The sequence below is a fragment of the Ranitomeya variabilis genome, chromosome 6, assembly GCF_051348905.1.
Source record: "Ranitomeya variabilis isolate aRanVar5 chromosome 6, aRanVar5.hap1, whole genome shotgun sequence".
NCBI classification, from domain to species: Eukaryota; Metazoa; Chordata; class Amphibia; order Anura; family Dendrobatidae; genus Ranitomeya; species Ranitomeya variabilis.
Genome location: NC_135237.1, coordinates 394,065,641 through 394,078,698, shown reverse-complemented (window position 1 = coordinate 394,078,698; position 13,058 = coordinate 394,065,641). Strand labels below are relative to the sequence as shown.

Here is a 13,058-nt window from a genome sequence, read left to right as displayed (position 1 = left end):
CAGTGGAAACCCTCCAATTCTAACTCCAACCCTAACCCCAACACACCCCTTACCCTAATCAACACCCTAACCATAACCCTAACCCCAACTCACCCCATAACCCTAATACCAACCCTAGCAATAACCCTAGTTACATCCCTAACTCCAACACACCCCTAACCCTAATCTCAACCCTAACCCTAATCTCAACCCTAACCATAACCCTAACCTCAAACCTAACCCTAATCCCAACCCTAAATCTAATCCCACTAACCCAACCTTAACCCTAATCCCAACCCTAACCCTAATCCCAACACTAGCCCTAATCCCAATCCTAAACCTAATTCCAATCCTAACCCTAATCCCAACTCTAACTCTAACGTTAGCCCCAACCCTAAGGGTATGTTTTCATGGGGCGTAATCTTTGTGCTTTGGATGCAGCGGGCACACAGCTCCGCCAAAAGTGCCACCCCTTGTTGTACACGCAGTGATTCCGGATGTGTTCATTGAACACATGCGGAATCACCGCATCATATTCATAGACTGGGTTATGTATCTTGTGGAGACGGTCTAGAAAGATGCACTGCATGTCTGGTTATGCAGGGCCACCGGATGCTGCACTGCACCCATAGTGGATATGAAATTTCATAAAATATCCTCCACTATACTGTACGCAGCGTCCAATACACAGCAAATCCTGGATGAATCCTTAATGTGGAAGCATATCCTAACCCTAATTTTAGCCCCAACCCTAACCATAACTTTAGCCCAACTCACTTTAGCCCAACTGTAACCCTAATGGGAAAATGGAAATAAATAGATTTTCTTTATTTTATTATTGTTCCCTAGCTAAGAGGGCGGTGATAAAGAGGGGGGTCATTTACTATTTTTTTATTTTGATCACTGTGATAGAGTCTATCACAGTGACCAAAATGATCAAATAGGAAAAATCTTCCTGTTTTTGCTGGTTGCCGGCCGACAGACCTTGGCGGGTGCACTGCGCATGCTCCCACCATTTTCTTACCAGAAGAAGACACCATTGGCCATGGGGAGAAGCAGGAGGATCCAGGGACACTAGGAGACACTAGAAAATATCGGGAGGCGATCAGAGACCCTAATTCTCTGTCCTCTGATGTGCGATCTTATTGGAGGACAGAGAAATTAAATGGCAAATCACGCTTATAGATAGCGAGCCCCCTCCAGGAGGTGTCTCCACTCCGAAAAGGCCAACTTCATGGTTAGCAACTCCCTATTCCCGATGGAATAATTCCTCTCTGCCAGTGAGAAGGTATTGGAGAAGAAGAAGCAAGGATGCTTCCGACCTTGAGCATCCTTCTGGAAGAGGACTGCTCCAGCACCAACAGAAGAGGCATCCATCTCCATGATAAATGGTTTATCAACATCGGGGCGATGTAAAATGAGAGCACTAGCGAAGTGTGACTTGATAGAGAGGAAGGCCTTGGAGACCACAATTTGGGATTAGCTCCCTTCTTGGTGGGGGCAACCAGGGGAGCTACCAAGGTTGAGAAGTGGGGAGTGAACTGGCGATAATAGTTCATGAACCCCATAAAGCGCTACACCGCTTTGAGAGAATGGGGTTCCTGCCAGTCGATCACAGCCTGTAGCTTGGCAGGATCCATAGCCAACCCCTGGGAGGAGTTGATATAGCCCAGGAAAGGCAAGGACTCCTGCTCAAACACACACACTTCTCTAACTTAGCATAGAGGGAATTTGCCCATAAGAGGTCGAAGACTTTGCAAACATCTCTCTGGTGGGAGTCTATATCTGGAGAGTAGATAAGAATATCATCCAGATAGATTATGACCGAGGTGGTGAGCATATCCCAGAAGATATTCTCAAAGTCTTGGAAAACGGCAGGAGCATTACAGAGCCCGAAGGGCATCACCAGGTATTCATAGTGCCCATCCCTGGTGTTAAATGCCCTCTTCCTTTTGTCCCCCTCACGGATGCAAATCAGATTGTAAGCACTCTGCAGATCAAGCTTAGTGAATACCCTCGCCCCCCGCAACCTATCGAAGAGCTCAGATATAAGTGGCAGAGGTTACTTATTCTTAGCGGTTATTGCGTTAAGACCCGCGTAGTCTATGTAGGGATGTAATTCTCCATTCTTCTTCTGCACGAAGAAGAACCCTGCCCCTGCGGGTGACACTGATGTCCTAATGAATCCTCTTGCTAGATTCTCCTGGATGTACTAAGACATTGCCTCCATCTCTGGGAGAGATAACGTATAGACTCAACCCCGGGGATGCTCAGCACGAGGCAAGAGGTCAATAGGACAGTCATAGGAGTGGTGAGGCAGAAGAGTCTCCACAGCCCTCTAAGGAGAACATCTTTGCATAAGGCCAATAGTGCTTGGGGAGAGAGGAAAGATCTGTGGGTACCTCAGTAGTAGCAACCTGAACGCATTCCCTCTTACATCTACCCTCACAAGATTCACTCCATCCCAAAATTCTCACTCAATATGAGGGGAGTGGTAATGTAGCCAAGGTATCCCTAACAGGACCTCATCAATTCCCTCTGTAATGACAAGTAAATAGATAATCTTCTGATGGGATGGCAACATAGAAAGAGTAAATGGGATGGTCTGGTGTGTTATCTATGAGGGCAGAGTCGACCCATTCACCACTCGTACGGTCACTGGTTTGGCGAGCATCACCAAGGATATTGTGTGCCGATGAGCGAAGGCAGAAGACATGAAGTTGCCCTCCGCCCCAGAATCCACTCAAAGCTCTATCGTAAGAGTGGATGGGCCTATGGTAATTGTCCCCTTGATGAACAATTTGGAGGAAAATGTCGCCGTGTCTGTTGTACCTCCGGGTCCACCGTGCAGAGAAGACACCTGCTGCTCAGTAATTGCGGACTATATGGCAGTATTAAGAGAACACACATGGGTTAGTTTCACCTGGTATGAAGAAAGCGAACCCTGTTGTGTCACAGGGCAGCGATACCGCACAGAGAGCGTAACAAGGAGTCACAGAACTCTGCCCCAAGACTCAGGGTCAGAGTCACTCGAGACCTCTTTCGCTCGACACCACTACAGTGGTGTCAGGATTAAACTAAAAATAGACTTAGCGCACTGGGTGCGCGCAGCGCCGCTCTGGCGAGCACCACTAACCGCCCTAACTAGGGACAGGTAAGCGCACTGGTTGTGCACGGTGCCGCACTGGCTAATGCTGCTGATTGACGCTATAGATTGTGCTTGGTGCTGGATGGCACTAACTGGCGCTAGACACCTTCAACATTCATGAGCATTCATCAACACTAGGCATGGGAATGATTCAGAGCTTTCACCAGAACAGTCATACATCCACACACACACAATAATTGATTTATAGCAGCACATGGACATGCGGCCATGCAAACCTTTTATAGCTGTATCTCTCCAACACCTTCCTATTGATCCAATAGGAGCTGCTACAGGACCTGAGCATGTGACCCCCGACATCCAATGAGAGGTTGACCCGTGGGCATGCTCATTAGGGGAAAAGCAGGACATAGTCCCTGGAACGTCTGCTCGCCACTGATCAGTGCTGGCTACAAGGGCTGAGCCTGGAAAGGCAGCAATAACCAAGAGCACAGTATCAGCTTGAGCCAGACGCTGGGATTGACGTCTCTGATGAGCAGGTTCCACTGTGGCTGGAGGAGAATGGGAGACCGCAGTGGACATGGTTCGAGATTCCCCCTGTACAGCAGCGGGAACTTGACACCTAACACTAAGTGATTATAAACAAAATAGATAAATAAGTATGAAGACAATGAATTATATATATATTTATAAAAGCATAAATTGCACACCACAGTTGGAATCAATGTGCATAGGGCTCATGACAGTGTAAATTATCCAAATCCACCAATGTCCAAAGAAGTGGTATGAAAGCATACATAAAAGTAAAAAAATATAAAGGGTAAACCAAAAAAGTTCCTAAATAGAAAATAAATGTACCATAAATAGGTGTCACCAATGCAGCCTGACAAATAGATTATAAACAGGGAATTAACAGTTCTTCCCTGAGGAAGCCATGCACTTTATGGCGATACGCATGGAGTTACTCTTCTTGCACCTACCTTTGCATTTACACCTTATAGGGTATCCTTATGTGATGTATTCTTGATATTTTGTGTTTTTCATACTTCTCCTCTCCTATTGTAACAGTACTGAAAGTAACCACACTGAAGAGACAGCATGACAAGATATTTCTGACCACAGATTGGTGCTTAACCACCCCAACTTGTGTTTCGCCGATACATCTTAGAGTGGCAATAAATGATATAAGTGTTGATGCCAAAACTGCTAAATGTGTTGGTGGCTGATGTTACCCTAGACCTTTGTAACAGGCAGGGGCATTGTTAGGGTCATGAAAGATCAAGTGCCCAAGTCTCAAGACAATTGTTTTGAGACAAACTTGCCCCCAATTTCTAACACGACAAAATAGTCAACTCAACATATAACACAAATAGTGAGTACAGTAAATATAATAGATGTTTTTTGCAGTCCTATCATACACAGTGATAACTCTAAGCACAGATAATAGCAAGCAATGTGCGGGCTCAACAGACTATTTAGCCAGTACACAATTTTGTCTAGCCATTCATGCAGGAGCAGAATGTTCCAACTTCCTGAGCACATCTCAGGAATTTTAAGCAATTATTAGTTCTATTGGCACTGACACCTCCACTGATCGCCTAATTTTGTTTCCGTGGGAGTTGATTAAACGTGTTTTGACCTCCGTAATGTCTTTTTAATGTCCAAATGATTTTAATTTTTAACCTATTTTATAAGGTTGATATTTAAAAAAATGACTTAAGAATTTCAAAAAATTTTAGTTGAATAGTTTTCAAAACCTTTTATCTTTCTCACCATCTTTTTCAGGGTGTTACCAGGAAAAATTCAAGCCAGATGCAGTAACAATAATAGATCACCCAAAAACAAAAAGAAGGTTTATTTTTGGTTTCAAAAAATTGATGCAATTGTGCCAAAACCTGGCAGGTACATCATTTTATTACAACAAATAACGGCAGCTAGGTATCTTTCATTGAGCTTGAATGTACTTAATTGTTTCGCAAAAGACAATGGATTCTTGGAAGTCTGGCAACAATTTAGATGACCTTGGACATATTGGAGTACAATTTTCATGTAATTAGATGGTTGAACACATTTTTTTGTCACAAATCAAATCAGAGATTGTTCAAATCCATGTGGAGATGCTAAGCTTCATTTACATTGAAAGATTAAGCAGGGAAAACAGAAGAAAATATATAGAGAGCCACACCTAAGGAAATTTGAATAATCAAAGAATTTTTCTGGGAAACGTCTTAGTAGGACAAAGGAACACTAACAATCGAGAAGTAGCAAGCACACTAAAAAATGCAAGAGGATATATAGTTAATTAGTATAAATTCTATTATTTAAAAAATCACCTCAATTTATTCTTTTTCAGATCTAAGTGTGGGAATTTAAAAGTGTTATATTTCTTTAAATTTATAATCAAACATACTTATATACAGATGTCAAGCTTAAAACTTGAGTCTTATTCAATGAGTTAATCAAACATAAAACAGAATGGTGAGCAAGGAAGTCATTTTATTGCTTCCATTAATTTTTATGCTAAGAATTCTAATATTTTCCCCAGGATTTTTACTTTTATGTAGTGTGCACATTTTTATTTCCTATCAGGAAGTTATAATTGTCTCTTAAAATTAAAAGTACATAAGTCAATGAGTTCTCATGGGACACATCAAATAGAATGATAAGAACTTAGATATGTGATTGCAGAATACCAATATATGCTTTAATCTTACACAAAAAAAACTGTATCTGTCAATCAATCTATGTATCAATCTATTTATCTATTCCATATCTATCTATCTATCTATCTATCTATCTATCTATCTAATTCTGTCTATCTATATTTTCAGAAACACATTAAATGGGTTGTCCACTGCTCAGACAATCTCTACTGAATGCCTATATTTCCCTTTTGTAACATAATAACAGCTATACTCACCTCCGATGCGGGCACCATTCCAGCGATGTCGGCACCAGCTCTCTCACTTCTTGATTAATATTTTTTATGTCATGCTATCCCTGTAGGCAATCAGCGGCCGCTTCAATTTCCCCTTTTTCAACCCAAATTAACAGCAGCAGCTCTCACTTCTACCAGGTGTCAGATTTATTCAAAATAAGTGAAAATGGAGCAGCTACTCATTATGTGCAGGGCTCATGTGACATATCAATATCTCCATGAGAACAGACACTAACATCACTAAAATGGTGAGGGCACCTGAGGTGAGTATAGCTGTTATTATTTTACATGTGAAAAATGTAGTGATTGAGAAGGGCTTGGCTAAGTAGTGGACAACCCTTTAATGACCAACATCAAAATAGCGGACATCATGTTGGACATTACCTTTGCAAATGAGAGATGAAAAGATAATTGAGAAATCTTTACTTTAGAGGATGGGAGCATAAAAGTTTCAATGAAGCGTGTGGGGTAATTCATGCTGCCTGAACTCTATTTAATAGAGACAGACTTACTCATTAAATAATTTCCATATTTGAACAGAAATACAACAATATAATTCTAAGCTGATTAGTCCCACTTGGCTTTGCTTGACTGTCATGTTTACAGATTAAGCAATAAGGTATATATAGAATAGTCTAAGTTAACTATTTTCCAACGATCAAACCTATCCTTGTTAGAATCTTTTGTCTAAGAGCAATACAATATATACACAACGGCAATAATAGCTACTCTATATTTCACTCATGTGAGTAGTGAACAAGAATATAATATATCTGTAAGTGCAAATGTAAAGAAGGAGACAAGGCTGTGGGTACCTCTGAGACACCAGGTCCAGAACGGCTGAGGCTGCATCCAGTGTTGCAGGGGGGGAAGGAAATGGGAACCAGACAGGACCCATGACCTGAAGAGAGGAGGCGTGGTAAGCAGTGGGAAGACAGAGAGTTTAGCTTGGGAAAAGGCAGAGGGTTCCCTCCGGAGGAAAGAGAAGACAGGGACTGGCTGTGCTCTGCGAGGGGAGCTGAGGCATGGAGCAAGGACCCAGGAAGGGTACAGAGAGGGCTTACAAGTATCAGTGGGCATGCAGAGAAACAGCGTGGTGCGGGTATCCAGGTACCAGCGGGCACAGTGAGGGACAAGTGCCAGGAGAACTATCGTGGTGCATTCAGTTAACGGTGGGTGCGCAGTGGGGCACACACCGAGCAGGGACTTGTGCAGAGCACTACACTTCGGATCTGCAGATTTAAGGACTAGGTGCTCAGCGGGCAAAACCGGTGACCGCCTCCTGTCTCCAGAAGTGAGATCATATGTTAAGCCGAGAAGCCTGAAGATGTAGTGTCGGCCTCCACCGGCATTTCTTCATTCATCAGACTGCAAGCAACTAAAGGACAGTGGAGTCATGATAAGTTAAATTTGATAAAAAGACTGTTGTGTTGAATAACAATTACACTGTTTCCACCTGTTATCCCCTCCCTATTATCTCCCTGCAAGGAGTTAGTTATTGTTCATTAAACTGCATTTTTGTTAACCCTTGCTCTGGGCCTCTGCGTTACTGCATCCATTCACCTGCTTACACAAACACATCACCAACCCATAATATGTGTTTAAGCTGGAGTAGGTTTCTCAACCTCAAGAACTCACACACATTTCTGCTTGAGAAATTTTGTCATATGTACTTACATGACCAGTAAAAGAGCAGAGAGAAATACCTATACTCTCAATGGGTGATCTGAATACCAACCACAAATTATTGTACAAAATCATAAGCTGAAATGGGTTGTCCGGTTTAGCACTACAAGTTTGCTGTCACTCTATGTCTCTATGTGACAGAAAACGTGTGACTCCTCACAGCACAAGCACTGCATGCTGGGAGTTTTCTCTGTTGTCATTACCGGGAGCAGCGGCATGTGACTGCAAGTATACGATATGCATACTCCCGGCCAGACCATTTCCTGCCTTATGCAATACACTTGCACTATACTTACCAGAAGCAGGCTAGTCAGATTCTGTCTGGCATACTTCTGGTCATGTGACCACTGTTCCTGAAGCAGAAACTGGAGAATCCTCACAGCATGCAGTCACAGTGACTTCAGACTTGACGTGTTAGGCTGGACAACTCCATTAAGATGCAAAAGCAACCATATTTATTTTCATAATTTATCATTCAAGTACAGTCAATGCAGTGGGTTCTGCCCTCAGATATCCCTGTACATTAGTCACCTGTTCAGTAAGTTCTCTAAATGGCTAAATTCAGACTTACATATATAAATACCCCAATATTGACCATGATGCATGGACCAGCCACGCGTCTTCTGACTTGAACTTGGCAGCCGCAGATTTGAGGCTGTCAAATTGAGGTCAGGGACCTACGTTCAGTCATTTCTTCATGCTCTACACTCAGATTGTGACACTTAGGTGCCTGAATTTGACCTGAGCCTCATGTCACAGTCATTATCCTTTACATGATGTGAACCTTTGAATAATTAATTTACTCATCTGCATAATACATTTATATGTATACACAGTTATATATAAAGTAATAAAGGACACTACCTCTGTTGTCTGTGATAGTAAAATTTGTATTGGTTGATTCCTCTGGAGGTTGAGTAAAAGAGAATGGGTAGCTGACATTTAGTTCATCCATGTCTACTGCCGTTACAGTGTGCAGCGGCTGAAATAAAAATATGTTAGTACCATTTGCATCAACCTGAATAAACTAAACACAATGCTTGTAATTAGGAAAGAGCTGAAAACATAACACATTCAAAGAAGTAATTAAAAAGAGCTAATCGAAAATATGGATTTAGCAGGTAAAGTAGCATGAATGCTGCAATTATACATTACTTTTGGACAATGTAAAATGTGCAAAAATAATTTTGAATCTCTGAAAAAAAAAATGATTTGAATCATTAGATTGACATATATAGCAAAGTGTTTGCAAACTAATGCCTAAAATCATTTGAGTGCTTTAGCAAATTGATCGGGACCATGTGCAATTTTCTTTTCAATTAGAAAACATGCATGATGGGAAATCAAATGGATAATTCTTATTCTTGCCACAAATACAGCTTGTTCAACTTTATTTAAATTCCATAACCAGGATTTTAGTTTTTTGTAAACACTTTTTTATATTCATGACAGCATTTAAAATAGTGAAGATATTTCATTGACTGCTGAGCAAATGTTGGCACACAAAGATATTGGTGCAGACTTTTTAAAACTGTCTAAAAAGAAAATTAATTATTGCCAAGAGCAACCGATCATAGTTTAGTTTTAATTTTATGACTGCTATGAAAAAAATGATAGCTGGGATCTGACTGAGTGTTACTGATTCTGCATGAACAGTATAATATTAAATTCTGTACTAATATGCATTTGTTTGATGAATGTACTTCCATACTGAATACACTTGTTCATGCCAATCATCAAGATCTGCTGTTGACAGCTTTCTTTGCAATCGCTGACAAATAATGTCCCATATGTGCTCGATTGGGGACAAGTCTGGAATGTAACACCAGTCTTTCTCCTGGGATTATAGTGTCACTCACTGAGCCAATCTGGGACACCATAGGTCAGAAATTACAAGGGGAACTGCCAGCAATGGATCTTGATTTTTTTCATGTCCAAGTGCATTCAGTGTGGTAGAACATTCCTAAGTCAACTATTAGTAACCTCATTAATAGCATGTCAAGTTCTTATGTTTCTGTGCATGGCTCTCATAGTAGAAACTGAATAAATCAAGATATTTTCAAATTTTAGTTTTCCTTTTTTCACAGTTTTCATATCATTAACATGTTATTAATAGTATAATGTCATTACTTTTCCTTCTTGAGGGTGCAATTTCAGCTTAGAGGAGTGTACTTTACTTGAACAACTTTTGCATTACTGTGCATTAATATCAAACCACATCAATAGAAGGAGTTATTTCAAGTTAATTCTTTATTTTATAACTTAGGGTGAAAGTCAATAGATATGAGAAACAAAACCATGTCTCAAACTGCACATGAAGATGTATTCCAAACTCGTGTTTACAGTAAATATATGACTTGCGTGCAGCAGATTATATCTTTTTTAGATCACATTTAGCCAGCATAGACTCTCTAGCATTATTGGTGCTAAATAACAGGGCAAGAATACAGTGTGTACCGTAAATACATTGAAATGTAATTTTAAAGTATACAATCAAGAAACACTTTTATGAATGTGAAAATATGAATTATCTCAAGACAGTCTGCTTTTGCTACAAATCTTTTGCTAGAAATCAGTATCTCGAGTCCATATCGATGTTGACTGTTATTCACTTATTCTGACCTGAGGAATTTCTTTTGGTGTAGTCCATAACTGCTCCTGGGGGTATAGAGAAAATAACTCACAATCCCTTGGAGTCCACTTGTTAGTTTTGTCAAATGTCAAATATGTAGCAACCTAGTGGTCCATATCATCATGTAAGGTGCTTAAAAATATATACTTTCCACGTAAACGTGTGTATACTCATGTGGCTTTGAATTAATATTTGAAAATAATATTAAGGACCTCAACCATTTTGAAACACGTTACAAAGGTAAAAGTAGAAAATCAAAAGCAAGAATACTTTCCAAAATAGAAAAGTAAATAATATATTTGTATCAATTAACAAAATGCAAAGTGAATGAAGAAAAGAAAAATCTAAATCAAATCAAAATTTAGTGTGACCGCCCTTAGCCTTCAAAGTAACATCAAATCATTAATTCTTCCAAGTACACTTGCACATAGTTTTACTGACTGGATAGTGTGAGCTAGTGGTTGACATGGTGCTCCTGCTGCTACTAGTGGCTACCACATTCCAACCCTTGGTGTATATATTTTTTGAATTTTACATTACCTTGTTAATAGTTAGTGAAAGTTTTTCTTTTACCATACATTTTTTGCAATGATGTAATATTTTTTTGACAATCTTTTCAAACCCATTTATGCAACCCCTGTCAGAAAGGAAGTAACAAGAAATTCTAGGTTAGCAGATGCAAAGCAAAAATGTGGCAGCTGGCCACAATATGGGTGGGGAGTGTATGGTTGTCAAATTAGACTAATAAAACTGGTATGCAAAAACGGACATGCACAGTTAATTGTCTTTTTGTTTTTTTAAAAAAAATCAACCCTCTTATAAAAAAATGACAAAATAAGAAATGCAAAGTTGGTAAATGACTAAAAAGTGGCACCTGCTACAATAGCCTGCATGCAGGGATGTGCATCGTCTTTTGTAGGCAATGTAATCCAGGGGCAAAGATTCTCAACACACCTGCTCCTGATTAAATCAGTGCCACATTGAAGCACTGTATAGGAATGTAAAGCATGAAATATGAGCTAGCAAGCTCAAGGAGGTTCCTTCTTGCAGCTCCTGCCACATGCAGTTCCTATGCCTAGCAGTTCTACTAATATAATTCCAAATTACAGTCATTTTCTTAAACATGGATATTTACATATATAGATTCCTGTGGTATTCCTGAGACAAGTACTCTGCCCTTCAGTAGATGCATTTTCTATTAAAGTCACCATCCTTGCATAGGCTATCTACTAGTATATACTAGTACTCAGCATAATAAATTCTTGCCCTTTGAAAAGTAAGATTTTAATCAATATCTCACTGTGCACAGAATAATTTCCAAAATTTTGACAAGACTGAGTTTCAAAGAGCATTGTTTTAATCCCATAACATGAAAGTAAGGTTCAAAATATATCTTTCCTTAAAAAGTAATCAGTTTTGCTTAAATTAATTGATTAAAAAAAGACTATACCCCATAAAGTGTTAGAAACATCTTCTCTTTCAACATACAGCCCTACATCTGTGAATTCATGATACCATCAGTGAAATGTAGTTCCCCGACACGAGAAGCACTCCTAAGGACTCTGACATCAATGTTTCACAGTATGTGTGTTAGGGCTAGCGGAACGCACCAAATAATTAGAAAGATAGAGTAAGGTGCGTTCGCAGCCCGGGGTCCACCGTGCAGAGATGGAACCTGCTGCTAAGTAATGACGGACTATATGGTGGTACAATATGGATTCACACATTGGTTAACTTCACCAGTATGAAGAAAGCAAACCCTGATGCATCACAGGGCTGCGGTACCGCACAAAGAGCGCAAGCAAGGAGTCACAGAACTCTACCCCTAGACTTGGGATTAGAGTACAACTAGACCTATTGTGCTCGACACCACAACTGGGGTGTCAGCGTAACCAAAATAATCATTTAGATGCACGAGAGTGCATGTGGTGCCGCTCTGGCGGACACCACTAACCACCCAGGCTTGGGTAAGGAAAGCGCTGTGAAAGCGCACGGCGCCACACTGGCGGTCACAGCAATCTGATGCTGCATTGTGTGTCACGTGCTGATGGCTAAGTCAGGCGCTAGATAGCAATCATCCACCTTACGCAAGCAGTCATACACAAGGGAGGGGATAATTAATTAATGACTTTCACACATCAACACACACATGTTTACAAGTGTACACTAGTGCATGGCCGTGCGGCCATGCAAACCTTTTATAGCTGCAGCAAGTAAAGGACCTTCCCAGAAGGACCAATGGGAGGCTGCCACAGAAGTTGAGCACCTTCAGGACCTTCCTAGAGGACCAATGGTATTTGCTGCATTATCTAAACATGTGACCCTTGATCTCCAACAAGAGATCTTGCCCTGGGCATGCTCAGAAGGGGAAAAGCAGGACGTAGTCCCAAAAACCTCTGCTCGCCGCTGCCCAGTACTGGCTACAATGGCAGAAGCTTGAAAGGCAGCAGTAACCCTTTGCACAGAATCAGACTGAGCAAGACGTAGGGACCAACGTCTCCGCTGAGCAGACTCGACTGCGGCTGGAGAAGAATGGGAGATCGCAGCAGAGATTGTTCAAGATTCCCCCTGTGCAGAGGCGGGAACTTGACACCTAACAATGTGCCAAGAAGTATTGTGATAAATTAATTTTTCTATTGGCATCATGAATTCACAAATGTCCGGCTCTATACAGAAAGAGAAGATGCAACCATTCCCTTGGTAGACATGCACTTTTC

The 13,058-nt window shown here is 40.8% G+C and overlaps 1 protein-coding gene across 2 annotated transcripts in view; it reads right to left on the bottom strand.

Moving 5' to 3' along the window:
* Positions 1-13,058, bottom strand: part of LOC143782568 (cadherin-19-like) — a 352,880-nt gene that overhangs the window by 39,333 nt on the left and 300,489 nt on the right. For both annotated transcript variants that reach the window (XM_077270123.1, XM_077270124.1), the window contains one exon: positions 8,574-8,691. In XM_077270123.1, coding sequence (XP_077126238.1) covers positions 8,574-8,691 — 118 coding nt within the window. The remainder of the gene's footprint in view (positions 1-8,573; positions 8,692-13,058) is intronic.